This window comes from Macrobrachium rosenbergii, chromosome 29, assembly GCF_040412425.1.
Source record: "Macrobrachium rosenbergii isolate ZJJX-2024 chromosome 29, ASM4041242v1, whole genome shotgun sequence".
NCBI lineage: Eukaryota > Metazoa > Arthropoda > Malacostraca > Decapoda > Palaemonidae > Macrobrachium > Macrobrachium rosenbergii.
The window spans coordinates 17465190-17482332 of record NC_089769.1 but is presented as its reverse complement, the minus strand read 5'-3'; the positions used below and the strand labels follow the sequence as shown (position 1 = coordinate 17482332).

Sequence of the window (17143 nt, the reverse complement as noted above, 5' to 3'; positions counted from 1 at the left end):
CAGTAATTGTTGGAATGCTTCTTCAAAACTTAAAAACTCATGCGAACAGTTTTAAATTCTTTAAAACAATAGGTTGCACACTTTCTTTTCTAATGTGAAACATTACTGTAGTCAGTGGAAATTATGTAAAATATTTTATATACTTAACTACTGCTTGCAAACCTATAACAATGGACCCCAACCACTTCATTTTACAGTGCTTCAACTTGATAATTCTGTGGAAACTTCTTTTATCTCAAATTATTAATTCTACTTAATCACATACACAAACTAAAACATGCCCCAATGAACTACATATAGTTTTCAGGATAACTGAACTTCAGAAAGTCAAATGCAGTTCAAACACACAACTTCAGAAAGTCAAATGCAGTTCAAACACACATTTGCCCACTTCAAAATCTTGATTTCAAAGGATCTCCAACGAATATGATTCCAAATAACCAATGGCTGCACAATGAATGTGTGCATTTGCAATTTAATACATTTTTAAAATTTATATTCTTTTCTAAATATACCATCAGCTATAATCTGTGACCAAACAGATAAGCTCCATTCCCTTACTCCCACTCTGTCACCAAAACCACACATGCATCTGCTAGATTCATTCTCATTTCTAAAACAAAAGGAGTTGTAGTTTAACTTAAAAAAAATATTTTTTTAAGTGATTTGGACCTCTACACAAGAAAGCATCAACACACTATCTCAAGAGCGATTACTATCAAATGATTAAAATGTTATGGTACACAAAATAAGTTATGGCTGTACCGTCTCTAAAATTTCATCCAGTACAATACTGTACGGTACATTTGTACTTGGTTTCCAAACTCTATTTCTGAAACATGCGATGATTCATCTATCAACTGTATTTGCTAAAATGCTGTTCAAAAGATAAAAACATTTTTGCTAATGACTCAAACATCTTCAATCACTTGGCTCGGCTCAATAAAAATCTATACATAACCTTTTGTTCTTAACTTGGCTAGGGAAATTATCTTAAGTGTGAAAGGTTTCAAGGTGTTATATAACATATATAAAAACTGAGATTCTAGGGCTAAAGGGTATGAAAAAAATTTCTCCCCTAAAATGATAAACTTTTTATAATCATAATAAACAAAAACAATTGAACCTTCCTGGAGATTATGTATTTATATCAATGGCATACACATTTTTCAAGTACCTAACAGAAAAATTTTCCAAAGTAACTAATACAGTAATTTACCTTTCTCTTCACAGGCGCAGGTTTTGCTTGTGAAGATGCTACTTCTCCTGATGTAGATGATAAAGTCAGAGGTATGTCACTGTCTTCTATAAATTCCTTTTCTGCTGAGGACATTTCTTGCATCTTTTCACCATCTTCTACTCCTTCCATTGATGACAATGGTGAATGTGGTGGCTCAGAGGGTGGTGTGTATGGGCCTCTACTCTTTATAATTCCTTCCTTTGCACTAGTGACCTCTGCATCAAAACCTGAATATGGTGGAGTCATTCTCCTCTCCAACTCTCCTACGGGTGACCTTGGGCTTGGAGGTGTAACAGAAGATTCATCTGGACTTGAGGGAGCTGGTCCCTCTGGTGTGCGAGGCCCTTTAACCTCAGGTGTACAAGGAGGTTCTGACACTGATGCATCTCCCAGTTCTGTCTCTGCACATGAACCAGAGTCACTGCACTGGACATCTTTTTGGAAGGGTTGATTTTGCCATCTTATTGTATTTTCTGGACTGAATTTGTCACCTACAGTTGATGATGATCTTTGGGGTGTCTCCAGCTCACTTCTCTCTGGGGATGATGATGTCGATTCCCCTGTGACCAACAATTTACCGTCAGAATTATCTTCCCCTTTTTTACACCCATCTAACACAGCCTTTACACCATTGGAATCTTCCTGAACCTTGTCATTCTTCTGCTTTCTCTTCACTCGACATTTTGCCCTCTTTCTCATAGAAGACGTCTTTCTTCTTGTTCCTTTTTGTTCCTTTGAACTGACATCTCCAAACCCAAGGAAACTGGAATCCTTCAGTGTTAACGTATCCAAAGAACTAGAATTAGAATCTTTCTTTTCTGTGAGCTCAATGTTTTCTCTACTAGATGGTTGTGCTTCACATACATTGCCTTTTGTGTACTCAAGTGATATGCCCTCCTGCAAATTTGAATTTGCTACATCTTGCACATTTTCAGAGATTCCCCCTTTCCCAATTGTATCTCCACTCTCACTGACACTGTTTACTTCATTTTCATCATTAGCCTGCATGTCAGATATTTCCTCTGAAAGAGTGCAACTACTGGGTTCCCTGGGAGGTTGCACACCTTCCTCTTGCAAGCAACCAAGCATCACAAGTTCATTTTCTTTCTCTGATTTGCATAATTGATCTTTATGCTCTAAGTCCTTACTCACACTATTCTTTTGTACTTCTTGTTCTATCTTTTCCAAGACTTCTTGCTTTACTTTTGTTGTTGTATCCTCAAAGGTACTGCCATCAAACACCTGATTATCTGTAGTATCATTTTGTGGCAATTCTTCTTTCAGCTTTACTTTCAAGTCAAAGTGTTTTTCATCTTTGTCCTCAAGTGATAAATAACTAGGTTTCTTAAAATGATCACAATCTTCAATTTGTACTTTAACAGGAGATGAATCTTCCTTTATTTGTAGCTTATTCTCCTCTTTGACTGTAACAGTCAGAACAGGGTTGTCAACCTGTTCCTCAGGCTCTTTTTTAATTTCTTTTTCCAAAGTAGCATCAGCATTTCCTTCCACCTTCCCTTTATCCACCTGTGCCTTCCCTTTTCTTTTCGTTGTTTCACTGCTCTTGTTTGCTAAGGTGTGTTGCCGGTCACTCTTCCTGAAGCAAACATCTGACTGTTTCTTTGTTTTCTTTCCCACATGCAATCTTCTGTTTCTCACAGAATACTTTTTGCTCTCTCCCTTATTTGCTAACTTGGAATCCACTTCGTTTACTTCTTCCGATTTACAGGGATGAGCTCCGATCTTTCCCATGTCCTCATCTTTGCTTTCCTTTTCTTTGGGATCTTCAAAAATTTCCTTCTCTGGAGACACGGTGGAGTTAGCCTGGTGATGCTCCATGTTATCTGCCTTGTTTGTACTAGCCCTACAAAGATTTCCACCCCTAAAGGACAAAAATTTGGAGGATGATTTCTTCGTCATTTTTCTCCCTCTCTTCTCTTTACTTCTCTTGGATGGCAGGGCCTCTTCATATTCCAGGGCATTTGTGTTTTCCTCTTCCTCCTCCTCCTCTTCTTCTTCTTCTTCTTCCTCTTCCTCCTCCTCATTATCAGTGACCTCTCTCTTTACCTCAGTATCAAAATTTCGGGCAGAACTTGCTTTACTGGGTTTCTCCATTGGTTCTAAAGGAGCCTGATCCTCAGAGACAAAATCATTTTTATTTTTTGCTGCTGCTACTTCAAGTTCTGCTTCCATCTGATAATTGAAAATAAAAAAAATTACAAGTTACATTAAATCCCTCACCCTAAACAATTAACACCTTGTACTGTATAAGGTAACAATAGTACTTTGTGGAATACCTATCTTTAAGTATTACAGCAAATTAAAAAATTTTCCCTTTACAGGTTGGCTTCAGAAAAATAAATGAATCACTAACTCACCATTTTTCCCCTTCAAATAATCTACCAGTCCAATTTTTGGGAAGAACTTAAAAAAATTCTATGACAAATCTCACAAATAATCATGTACTGCCTTTACTGCACTCTCTCCCATGCATGCAGTTGTACTAAATTTACCTCTTATACTTAAAATCTCTAACCTGAAAGCTTGTTTCCTTCTTTTACCCCCTCCATTCAAATGAAAACTTCCTTATCAATTGTGCTTGATATGCTCCCACTGATTATACTATTAATAATCACAAGAATAACACTAACAAATATACTTTACATTCCCAAATAACAAATTAAGCAAACAAACCAATCTAACTCATAATCACAAATTAATTACAGTAAAGTCAAAGAAATTTTACATTTTCACTGCATGATCTGCAGCTTCATATGTTAAAATCCTAACAACCAACGGGTATCTGGCAGATTTCTATGCTCTGTCTTTATACAAGCTCCACATTCAGGTAAGTTATAAGCAGCTCAGAACTCAAAAACAACCATTCCCACATCATAAATAAAACTAAAACAAGTTTCAGAGGAAACATTTTGATAACCTGGGTACATTTCATGACTTGTTTAATGAGTTCATGTATAAATAGGCAAAAAAATTATTTTCTTTATTCAACTTCACAATGAAACTATTAATGTTCTGATTTATGTTTTGATTTTCTAGTCAGATTTTTTTATTTCAACATCTACCATTTACTACAGAAGCTGGGTTTTAGAGACTGCAACATATCTGAGGTAGCATCAGGTACTATGTGTTATTTTGATCAAGTTTATTAACTGCAGCTCTAGATGCTATGGCACAACATTCTGTTTATTGCCTATACAGTATGTGCAGGTATGCAACATCTTTAAAATTCTAAACTTTCAAGACAATAACCCAGAAGGGTTTCTAAAACACTTCTAGCCATTTAAAATTAAAGAAATCTCTGCAGCGGCATGTTTTTAATAACCATTAACTGCCAACCAAGCTACAAAGAGTTCTGCAGTGAAAAATTATGAATTATTAAGTAAAGAAAACCGGCTCATTCACTAGACGATATTGCAGAAAATCCTACAAGACATGAAGATTTGCAGCCATCAATATAAATTGCATAATGCACGCCTTTACGTCAACGTACTAAAGTGTGTTGCTTATACTCAGGGGTGATAGTACAGGTGTGTAAGAGAAGCAAATAGTGAAAAGAAAGAGGACAATGTTGTGTGATGTAATAAGACAGACCTTGGATGAGGTGCATGTGTTACTTGACAATATACTGGCTTATATGGTGAAACTAGTCTTGAAAGAGATTAAAGAATTACAACAAGCTTTATAAGTGGGATTGCTGGACTGCTGGTTATAAGACCATTCCATTAGTAAACAGAGCAAAATTCTTTGACGTTGCATAAAGCTTTTATCCATAATTAATAAAGTCCAAATTGCTTTGTCAAGTACTACCATTCTGTTTTGTGATATCCACTAACAGGGAATTTCTCAATTAAAACTGCACAAGTATTCTTTCAGAAACAAAACACAAACTTTAATTTGTATATTCATCTTATAGACAAACAGTATCAGCAGAAACATATAATTTAGAAAATGGAAGATATTCTGAAGAGATATAACCACAACAAGGTGACAGTAATGTTTAATAAGTATATGCACACTATACAACACGAAAATTTACTAATAAAACAAGATGTCCATAAGTTGGAAAAAAGCCTTTGATGATTTAAGCATGTGATGACAAGAGGAGAAGGGAAGGCATTCAAAAGTTGAAAAGCATAATGAGACCTTGGGAAGGTCAAGGAAACCATTAAGTACAAGAAAGAACTGAATAAGGGAACCTAAAAAAAGACAGCTTGGCATAAAAATGTTAAATAGCGAATGATCATGATGATGTCAAGATTGTACTGAAATCTATACATTCAAAGCTGGTCATCCCCCATCATGATTACTGGCTGATCTCTGAAATGTTCTAATTCTTGTACCACAACAGTATTTACAAATAATCAATAAAGTAGTCAACTTTACAAACAACCATACATGCCTTGAAAATTAGGTCAACATGTTATTGTTAACACTGTCCAGGTATTTGTGACAACTTAGAGACTTCTCGAAACTATCCAAGAAGGAAGTGGAAAAAGATAAATATCACACACCACAATCATTTCTCTCCCATGAGACAACATCAGTTATTCTTATATTTACAAGCAAACAGTAATGGTTTAATTTACTTCAGCAAAATTGTAGATTATTCCCAACACAAGAGTATTATTACTGTGATTCTTAATTTTTCAAATACTGTAATTGACTCCCATATGTTTATTCCTTTTCAGTTCTTAAAATTTCATGCTAAAAGTTATTGTTTTGAACAGAAATAGGCAGATACCAGGATTTTTCTTTTTTGTATATGGTGAAAAATGGCACTACATTTCCTCTCCCTCACTATATGAGTTTCTTAGTTGTAATGTTGAATTCAATATGTAGAAAAAGTTTTCACAATGGTTAATTCAATAACCTACATCCATCTAATAATTTTTAAGCCGAATGCAACCAAGTTAAGTTTAGTTCTGCCTATTCTTGACTCATTCATTTTACAAGCTGAGGATGGCTTCCCTAAATTAAGGCTTTATCAAAACAACAATTATGCCAAATATATAAATTCTTTTTGAACTGTTCACATAAAATTACATTAGGAGTTTGGTAAACCCCTGAGAAAATCAGAACTACAGAGTAGAAAATGTGTCCTTTCATAATGGAAACAAAAACTCAAAATTCCCTCTCTCTCTTTTACATGTGCTATTATTGTCCTCTCACAAACTATTTTCAACCCTTTGAGAATGGGGGGTCAAAATTATGTCTACGCCAGAACACTCATCCTTCACTAACCGAGTGAAAATACTCTGCAATAACTTTCAATGATCACTCTGTGTAAGAAGCTATATTAATGAATTTTGTGTCAATTTAAATCTAAAGAGTTAAAGCTTATCATGATATGGTCAAAATGTAAAAAATAACAAAAAAATTATATCACGGGTAAAAGTTATCCTTAATGAAAAAATTCCTTAACAAACAAAAAATCTGAGAAGAGATCCAATTTCCGTTTATACAGTGTAGAAGTACGATGAACTTCCTTTTCAATTATAAGAAATTCATTACTACTTGAGCAAAATATGATACCACAAAGAACATATCAGAAAATTTAAAAGTTACTTGAGTGATGCAAGTTAATCAAGTGTAATACAGTACTGATATATGTCACTTCTTAAAAAAAAAAAAAAAAAAAAAAAAAAAAAAAAAAAAAGCCACAAATCAGAATACAGTCTTCATGACAACAATAAACATCCCTAAGTTCCATATTCACTTTTCAATGCTCTTATGCTTATTTACAATTTACAGCAAAGCTATTAAAAAAACATCTTTCCGAGACAATCACTTTCATCATCAGAATCTTAAATGGTTAATTACTTCTTAAAGAATATATCCTATGCTGTTTTCATATTCACCTTACCACTACTAATAATTTCCAATAAGAAATAAACATGAAAATATTGGAAACAAACATGAAAAAACAGTCTTTTCAACTATACAGTCATATCATCACAGGCTCCCTTGTATATAGTTTTCAAATGAAAACCTTCCATAATACTTTTATATTTCTTAATACCTTCACTGGGAGAGAACCATGTAAAATGGTTTTGTCTTATGATTATACCAAAGGCCAGCCAGGCCACAACCTATCGTATTATCAAACTTTGCATGGAACCAGATCTTACAAACACCCGGCTACAAGCAACAACTCCCAACAAAACAACAGGCTGGATCTTCTAAGGTTCACACTTTAAAATTTATATACAAGAGCTTATAAAATTGTGATGAACAATTTACTGATGAAATTCAATATAGTATAAAGATAAGCATTGGGTTTTTACAACGTGTGGAGCAAGTCAAAGGTAAACATGTTGTACAACATAGTACTGTAAAACTTTAAATCTTAACATAGAGCTGTCAATACAGTCGGTAAGCAAGCTTAAGGCAAAACTACTGTCCATACATTTAAAACAGGAATGCTGTGAGAAATTCATTTCTCCATTTATGTGTAAAAAAAAAGCCCTTTGAATTTATATTCCTTGTGGTGAATGTAACAACTTTATATTAGCCAAACTATGGACAAGGAAAGGCAAAGTATTAGAACACAGATACTGTACTTGACTAAGACAGGAGATGAAACTAGTATCATTTTCAGTGAAAAATGAGGATCTGCATAATGCCACCAAAATAGCCAATTTTAGACCCAATTAAAGATGGCAGCTAATTCAAATAGTGATATCTCAACAGACAGTAAGCAATAAAATCCAATAAGTAACAAATACTGGCATACGGCCTACACAATACAGTACCCAGGAGCAACTTACTTACCTTATAGCGTACAAAAATTCCATATACAGTAATTATTAACCTATCCTAACTTGTATTTTGAATAATTCATTTGACTCTGCATATTAATTTATATTTCATTCAATTTCATACAAATATGTGGAAAACGAATTGCTTCTAAAAATACATACAATACAGTACTGTGCTGTTTAGCGTGGCAAAAATAAAGCAGATTGCAGTAGTTCCCCCTACTTCCCCTATATGCTTTATAATATAAAATATGCGGATAACTTATAATATAAAAAAATACCAATATCTTTGTGTGTCTGTTTTGATAGGTTATGAAACACACACACACACACACACTGTAGTTCCCACCCCACCTTCTCTCTTATATAGTATTTTTACTGACGATTATAAATGCAGAACAGCACCGTACCCAATACGTACAGTAATGTAGTGCTCCATACAGTACATATATTTTTCAGTCTGTATGTGCATGTATACATAGACACATGCATCACATTAATATTAACTAAGCACTTTGTGTGCATTTGCTTGCCAATCTCCCTATGTCAATTTTTTTTTCTCATAACATGGCCTTTGCTTGCCTTTCTCTATGTCAAATTCTTGCACAATATCAGCATCTTCATCTTGAATAGGGTAAGATGAACAAACACTTTCATGACAAGAGATTGATGACCAGTCTCAACCCTTTGATAACTTTATCACAAAAAAAAGCTGACTACAGAAGCCCAAAGACTCGTTGCCTACAATTTCTAAGATATTCTTTTCCAACACCACCCTCACTTCAAACAACATACTACAGTGTTAGGTACTGAAGGAAGGAAGGCAGGAAACAGGATTGCATGATTACATGTTACTGGTGATGGTGACTGTGGTGTGAGGGAGGTTTTTTCCCCCCCTCCCATTTTGGGGATGGGGGTTGTCCTTGGATGCAAACTACCCAGAGTGCCATTTCCTGTTGCTTCTACATTACTCCAGGTCACTGCCCGTACTGGGGACAACCAACTTGAAACCTGTCTCGTCATAAATGGAAGACATAGGTTCTCTCTCTCCTCTAGCTGCCTGACCTTGGGAGAAAAAGCAAGAACAGACCCAACAGGAGACCAAGGGAAAGAAAAATCAGAGAGGCAGAAGAGTCATACGTAGTGCGTGATCCCCAAAAGAAGGCAACATTTTGGTTTTTCCCAAAGTTCTGTACTTCATCAGTGTGAAGGAGACCAACCAAAACATATCTCACAAGTTAAAATAAGCATTAAGAATCAACACCTATGGTCACAGATTACATGAAGTGATTATATGCACCTTTTTTCCAAAGACGCCTATGCTTTCTGCAAATCCACTTCCGATTCAAACAACCATCCAATACCCTTGCAATCAAAATTAAAAGAGCAATAAGAAAACACAAGCCAAAGTTACAATTAAAACAAAGTTTAATCCCTGTTAGACAAAATACTCTCCCACAACATTAAACAATGGATCAACAGCAGCAGAGTCCCCTCTCTCTACGGAACCAAAAATGAGAACTGTACAGTTGGTGACCAATTTCAGTTGGTGCTGAGGCATACTCTTACATAAAAGATGAGTGTGTATTTCTTACGAACAAACTTTTGCACAATATGTCATTCTCTTTGCCCCACTCAAAGATTTCCACACCTAGAGAACACAGGATTCTGAAACGGTACCTCATTCGTTTTAAAGATACATGATCATCAGAGAATTGCCTAAAATCATGCCCACTGTTCTTCCCACAAGTAATGAGTTATTGCTTGGAGGCCTGGGAAGACAGGCCTTCACTTAAAAGTTGCTATCTGTCCTACAGTGTCCAAATCTCTCTTGCTTGAAAATAGAGAAAGTGCAAGGCTCAGTCCTTGACTCAACACCCGAGAGGACCGAAATCTCTAGGGTACTAGAGACTAGTGGAACATCAACCAGATGTTTGAAGTCCTCTCACAAACCCAAATTTTGTATAGTTCATGCCCATACTGATTGTTACTTTATCATTCAGTATTTTGACCAGATCACTGAGCCAATTTATTTGGTCCTCACAAGGGAGGTACTGGATGTTACTAGCTTCACCAACTTCAGTCTAACAACTAAGGAGAATTTTGTAAGTTTCAACTTTTTTCTGTGAAGTTTCAAAACATGCCATCATGTAAATCTAGCTGACCACAGTAGGTTGACTAGTAGTCTATAAGTGGTCTTATCAATGTCATCCATAGCATGTATATGGTATAGTGTACCCAATGTTTTGAAAATGCTTTCAGTATCCAAGCATACTGCTATGATCCTATTAATATAAGAAGACCATAGTAGACAGCAAGATATGATGACTTAAGTCTTTATTTTCAGTAATTTACTGTATTGGCATTTTTTAATACTAAAAACAGGACTGTGAACTGTTCTTATGGAATACCGATATCACTCAGGGTGGTAGAAAGCCAACATCTAAAGCATTCAATTTGAGAGGAAATTACATTCATGCTCAAATACATCTACCTATCCATATACCTTTGGGCTGACTGCTTAGTATGGGGTGATCAACTTGTCCAAATTCTTGGCAAAGTCAAAATAAAAAGCACTGATTCATATGGTCAACTTTAAGATTCTGGTTACTGACTGATTTGCTGTTCTTTGGTTATGAGATCAAATACTGCTGAATGCCTTCCTAATCTTTTCCTCAAAGATCTTAATAAGTCGGGATGGTTAGTGATATAGGATGACATAATTTAGGATGATGGCTCTCGCTGTTGGGATTAGTGACTGACAAGTGAAGATTTTTGGTCATGATTTGTTGAAGATTCTCAACAGAGGTTTTATTCATTCAATTTTGCAAGAGTTCAAAATTTTGGAGGAAAGTATTATGGTCTAGTTACTGAGTTAACCCTGAGTGTCAATTGTCCTGTGAAGCTGATACTTTTTAGTGGCATAAGGGTGTTGGGGCTTAGGTCAAAGAATGTATTCGGATCATTTAACTTGTGGTGGGTCTAGGTCTGAATAAATGGATGAGTACATGAGCTGATAATGATCACCATTATTGCTGTACTGTGCTAATAAACCATATTTTTTTCAAGTGAGATGATAAATGAGCCCTTTACTTTGAGAGGCTCAATGCCATTTTTCACTTACAGATCTGTGCATTCATTCTCAGATTCAAGTAATTTTTACTAGTCTTTGCTTTATCTCCTGTACTGATCTTGAAATTTTTGATTTCCATTACTGTACTGTACAAATCTCTTGAGGTAAGTACATTAACTTGTCCATTTCTATGGCAGAATTTGTCTAACGCTCCATAACTTCTGACGCAACATGCTGAAACATTTGAATGTTCAATTTCCTCTCAAGAATTCACTCCAAGAGATGGGCCAAGAGGAAACGTTTGATTTTAATAGTTTGCCGTATGCAGCCTGAATGTCAATAACAATGGGGAAAAAAGCCATTCTGGGGAGGGTCTTGCATGGTGTTTATTCATGCAACATAGGTAGTGTCATGTTATTAGGTAGGTAGAGATCTGATAATGCAATGTGTTACCTTGAGATGCCATTTAGGAGGTTATGATTATGAACATTAGATCAAGGGTGCTTTCTTCTCATGACTGCATAGCATCACTCCCAATTTTACTTTCTGTAAGAAATTGTGTCACATACTTTGAAGCTGTTTAGCACCCTTGTCTCAGGTGCATCACCCTGCAAAAGGATTAGTACTCCTTTCCACGAGCCACAGTAATTAATTACTAGCATAATACTTCTTGTAATTTTTAATTCTTGGAAATCTCATTTCAATAGCAGACCATAATGGACATTTATAGGACTATGATGGCTTGGGAGGCAATATGACTTTAATGGACACGTTTATTCTTGTTACATTGTTTGTGAAAAATTAACATAATTTGCTCTTGATATTTTACATACATAGCTGTTTTGCAAATAAGATATCGCTCCCCCTTTGTTAGTAACCATGATTTGATAATTTGCAAATGTTGAGGCAAATTTCAATTTCTTTAGCAGTTTTATCCAGTGTCTAACTAAAAACAGGGATACTCTGGCTACTCCCATAGGCCTTCAGATGAAAAAGAATGTATGTATATGGTTTACCTCATCTGAATGACTTCTAGCAGTGACAGATGATGTGCTGCAGGGTTGCATTTTTTTTTTTTCGTCTATCAGCATGGAATACAAGAGGTGAGTAGGATACCCACTTGGATAGATGGGTTGAAGGTTATGATGAGAGAGAGAGAGAGAGAGAGAGAGAGAGAGAGAGAGAGAGAGAGAGAGAGAGAGAGAGAGAGAGAGAGAGAGAGAGAGAGAGAGAGAGAGAGAGAGAGAGAGAGAGAGAGAGAGAGAGAGAGAGAGAGAGAGAGAGAGAGAGAGAGAGAGAGAGAGAGAGAGAGAGAGAGAGAGCAAACTGTATGCACAATGTATTACTGAAACTACATATTTGGAAAAAGCAGCCCAAAGGATGCAAAAAGACGTGCATAGTACAATAGTTTTATTTTCTTTTTCTATGTATGCACTGTAATTTTATTTACTACTCAAATGGGAGTACTGTAGGTCCAGTAAAGCTTGTTTTTTCAATAAAATATTATTTAACTGACTGATTAAACACTCTGAAACAAATAGCACAAAGATTTTGATACGTTTAATATATTTTTTACGTAGTTTGTTTCTAAACTTCTTAGTAGTGTTCACATTTTAAAAATATCTTTGAAGTTTTGACAGGGATAGAGAATGAGATCAAGCGAAGGATATAACGCATCAGCTACAGGCTCTGACAAGACCAGCAAACACATAAACCACTGTCGCATAGACAGGACTAGATTCAATATTTATATTTTTTCTTAAAAAAAAAAGTTTTTTTTTACCAAACACTTTATGTATTGAAATGCCTTCATTCTTCTTAAACCTTTGAGACAAAGATCTTCAAGTTTTTCTTTTTTTTTTTCTAATGTTGTAAAGAGTTGACGACCCAATACCATACACTGTACACCTTCTGCACATGAACATATAATGAGCCTAAACTGTTTTGTGAGTTAATACAACTGAATGTGTTAAAAGAAAGAAATTTATCTTCCACAACTCAGTGTAGCCAAAGTTTACATCACAGTTTCAAGCGGCTAAGTCTAGCAAAGTAAATAGGCCATACAATCGACAATATACATACAGTTACCTATGCCACTTAATACCACCAACATTTGTGAAAGTCCTAAAATTATGATGTACACAGAGCGTTGAATTCAAGTTCATGTTGTGCTTTATCGAATGGAATTCCAATGTTGCACATTCTCAATTCCAATAAGTACAATACACTGAAGGTTTGTGGAAGTGAAAGCACAAGAAAGACATGAGTGAGGGACTTTCTGAGAGGATGTGTCACACAAGGTTAGAAGTAGAGATGATAAATCATAACATAAAATTTACCTTCATTCCCTACAAGATTTTGAACTACAACTCTTCCACAAACAGTATATCTGAGAAGTAAAAGAAAAAAAAAAAAACTGTTTCCACTTATGATAAGAGTTATTCTCTCAGAAAAAAGTCATAATGCAAAACACTTTCATTCCTGTACACATGCATGCGACTTCCATACCTACAATCAATACTTATTCATAATAAACATACTGTACACATAATGACTAGTTCTTTATACTGTAAAACAGTAACTGTAGGGGGCATCAGTATCATTTTTTTTACTTAAAGCATGACCAATGGAGTGTACAATAAGAAATATTTTCATTCATACAGTGAATGTATAGAGGACTGGGACTGTTTAATGGCAAATCAACTGAAGAGTTATAGTAAGAATAAACAACTGGAACAGTCTTTGAATATTTATTTTATTTCTGACCAGTGGACAAATGTATATTTGGCATCAAAGTCCTCTATCTTACCTCCTCCATACTTTTATCATCTTCCATTGCAGCTGAATGGACAGGTGTAGTAGGTGGGGTAGAGGACTGTTCAGATGACATAGACTCGCGTGCTAGTCTTCTTTTCTTCAGGGGTGTTATGTAATCACCACCACCAGTTGGGGAATCTGAAAATAAACCCAGAACTTGCTGTATACTTTATAATATGAAAAATAAGAAATTGTCAGAAAAATGCAAACTTAAACACTTTAAGTAAAAAAAAAATGCAGACATTGAATAATTTTTTATATTTATATAAAATATTTTGAGAGAGAGAGAGAGAGAGTGTCTCTCTCTATCTCTTTCACCATACATTACCTGTACCTTGAGAATTTTTACGTTATTACAAAATATTCTTTACACACAATGAAATGTACTGTAAATAGTAATGATAATTATATGTGCTACGTTCATTCATTCTGTTACACAAGTGGGATTTATATAAACTACAAATGCAGTATAACAAAACTGAGCAGTATAAATTATCATTAATCATCACTGGATACTTACCAGGCCTACTATTGGGACTTGGACAAAGGCCATTGAAATTTGGGGTTTCAGATTCCTCACTGATGGCCTGTCTTAGCCACCGTTTTTTAGCTGAGCCACCAGGCATATCCAAATTAAGAACTGTTCCTTGGATACCGCTGATAGTTCCTTGTGTGACTGACACAGAACGCCTCAGAGGCGTGGCTGGAGATCTCATATAGCAAGTGGGAACACCTGAAGGAAGATCTCCAACACTAATACTGCACACAGCAGGCATAACGGGATCAACGGTTTCATTTAGCCACTCATTCATCAGTGCCTTCTTAGTCTTTGGAAATCTGTGGAAGAAAATACAAAAGTATATTAAAGGCATGCAAAACTAATAACAGCGAACATTCAGATTTTCAAAATAACCTAATGGTTGTACTTGGATACAACATTAAATGCAAAGTCCATGAGGAAATGACAGTGACCACAGCATACCTTTCTTGGTTTGGGATCTTTAACTCATTAGATGGAGTCAAGATTGTACTTTCATCTAGAAGTTTTACTTTGCCTGTTCTGTCATTACAAAGTAGTAAAAAAATCTTATGACCAAAAAGTTTGCTGCTGACTGCCAAATACTCAAGAAATCATAAAATTCTCCATTCCATTGCTTTTCATAAGGTTTAGGGGTGAAAATTAGCAATGGCACAGCAAAATGGGTATAAGGGTAAGAATGAATGGGGCATACGGGTAAGAATGAGTGTATCAAGTGGGAGCTTCTTCCCCAATACAGGTATCAGGCCAATAACTCCCTCCATTTTGTTGGACTGGCTTCATTGGAGAGTTTTGGGTAGTGCAACAGAGTTGACAGCAGTACCAAAAATCACTATCGATGCTAGATTTGTCATTATCATTTTAATGGTACTATATTAATTTTTCTAATTCTATAAACTGTTGATTATCACCTTTTATCTGAAACCAATTTTATTGTTCCTAACTTTAAAAATCAACAAAATATACATTTTTGCAACCTTTCATGAGGAATTTTTTTTTTTTAACAGCAGTGGATTAAGGACCTGGGCCCTGATTTTATAGGTTGCTATCTTGAAAACCCAGTGAATAAATTTTATATATATAGTGTATATATAAATACAAGTATTATCCTACTTACAATGGGGTTAGGTTCCAAAAACCAATCTTTGTTGGAAAAAACATACAGTATCTCAAATATAGCCTAGCCTGCACTGGGGTATTCAGTACCATCTACAAGTATATGGTAGCCTAGCCTACACTATAAACAGTTCCTCGTTGGGCGGCTGGGTTCCGTTCTCAGCTAGCACTCTGCTAGCCGCGAGTTCGAATCTCCGACCAGCCAATGAAGAATAAGAGGAATTTATTTGTAGTGATAGAAATTCATTTCTCGCTATAATGTGGTTCGGATTCCACAATATGCTGCAGGTCCCGTTCCTAGGTAACCAATTTGTTCTTAGCCACGTAAAATAAATCTAATCCTTCGGGCCAGCCCCAGGAGAGCTGTTAATCAGCTTAGTGGTCTGGTTAAATTAGGTATACTTAACTTTTTTTTTACACTATAAAGTATACTTATACATTATGGTATAGTAATTATTAATATCAGCTAATTCAGGAGGTTCATGCAGACTGACATGATAATTCAATACAGATCTTAAAAAAGGATGGCTGTATTATGCGAATTTATCTTATATAGTGTCTTTTCTATCTTATGATTAGCTTTTTCAGTCTCATGATTCAGCAACTGGCCAATATTCATGTTCAGGATAGTGTGCGGAATATGGAAAGTCTTTTATTAAGATACTGAAATCGTTCATCTGGATTCAGGTTCTATTTTCATGTTGGAAAAGGAATCCAGACGAACGATTTCTGATTGATATCTTAATAAAAGACTTTCCATATTCCGCACACTATCCTTTTCCAATATGAATATCGGCCAGTTGCTGACTAACATCGCTGAGCCTGAAAAGCAAATCATAAGGAAGATAGAAAAGACACTATATACAATAAATTCGCATAATACAACCATCCTTTTTAATAAGACGTTTAAAAGAGGGTCTACTCCCTTCATATAATTCACTACAGAGAAATTAAACATATAACAAACAAGAATTAGCTTAGCCTCCACTATGGTATATCATATACACACACAATACAGTACATGGTAGCCTAGCCTACATTATACTATACTTTATATTCGCATATTGATATCGTATTATACAAACATCAACATAACGAATATGCATCTTTTCCATGGATCTTTGAAAAAGTTATGCTTCACTTCACTGTATCTAATAATACTGTATGTAATTCTCATATTGCTTTTATATTATAAATTGACTCAGTTCAGAGCGCTTTCCTTGCATCTAGTTAGCGTAAATGAATCTCTAGATACTTAATTTACATGGGACAAGGTTATTTTTCGTTATACGAAGTGTTTTTAAGTCAAAATACAACTGAAATAAGTCTCATTGTGAAATTAATTTAGCTATTTTTTTGTTACTGAATGACATTCCCGTTGGGGACATGTTTGTTTTGTGTAAAAAAAAAATCAAGATTCCCTTTGCTTTTTTCACTTGATTTCATCATAATATGAGCTTCACGTATTTATCTTTTATTGGCGTGAAAACAGCAGTAATCAGTGTTCTTTCGTGCCCAGTAGTTTTGATTAAACTACTTTTCTCTCCAATTTTATTTACGGTCAAGTTTCATCCATGTTG

General features: G+C 35.2%; 1 protein-coding gene across 4 annotated transcripts in view; it reads right to left on the bottom strand.

Moving 5' to 3' along the window:
• The window catches only part of upSET, a 48681-nt gene that overhangs the window by 4285 nt on the left and 27253 nt on the right, over window positions 1-17143 (bottom strand). For all 4 annotated transcript variants that reach the window (XM_067131188.1, XM_067131189.1, XM_067131192.1 and 1 more), the window contains exons 11-13: window positions 14430-14746; window positions 13902-14047; window positions 1220-3433 (exon numbers count right to left, since the gene is read on the bottom strand). In XM_067131188.1, coding sequence (XP_066987289.1) covers window positions 1220-3433; window positions 13902-14047; window positions 14430-14746 — 2677 coding nt within the window. The remainder of the gene's footprint in view (window positions 1-1219; window positions 3434-13901; window positions 14048-14429; window positions 14747-17143) is intronic.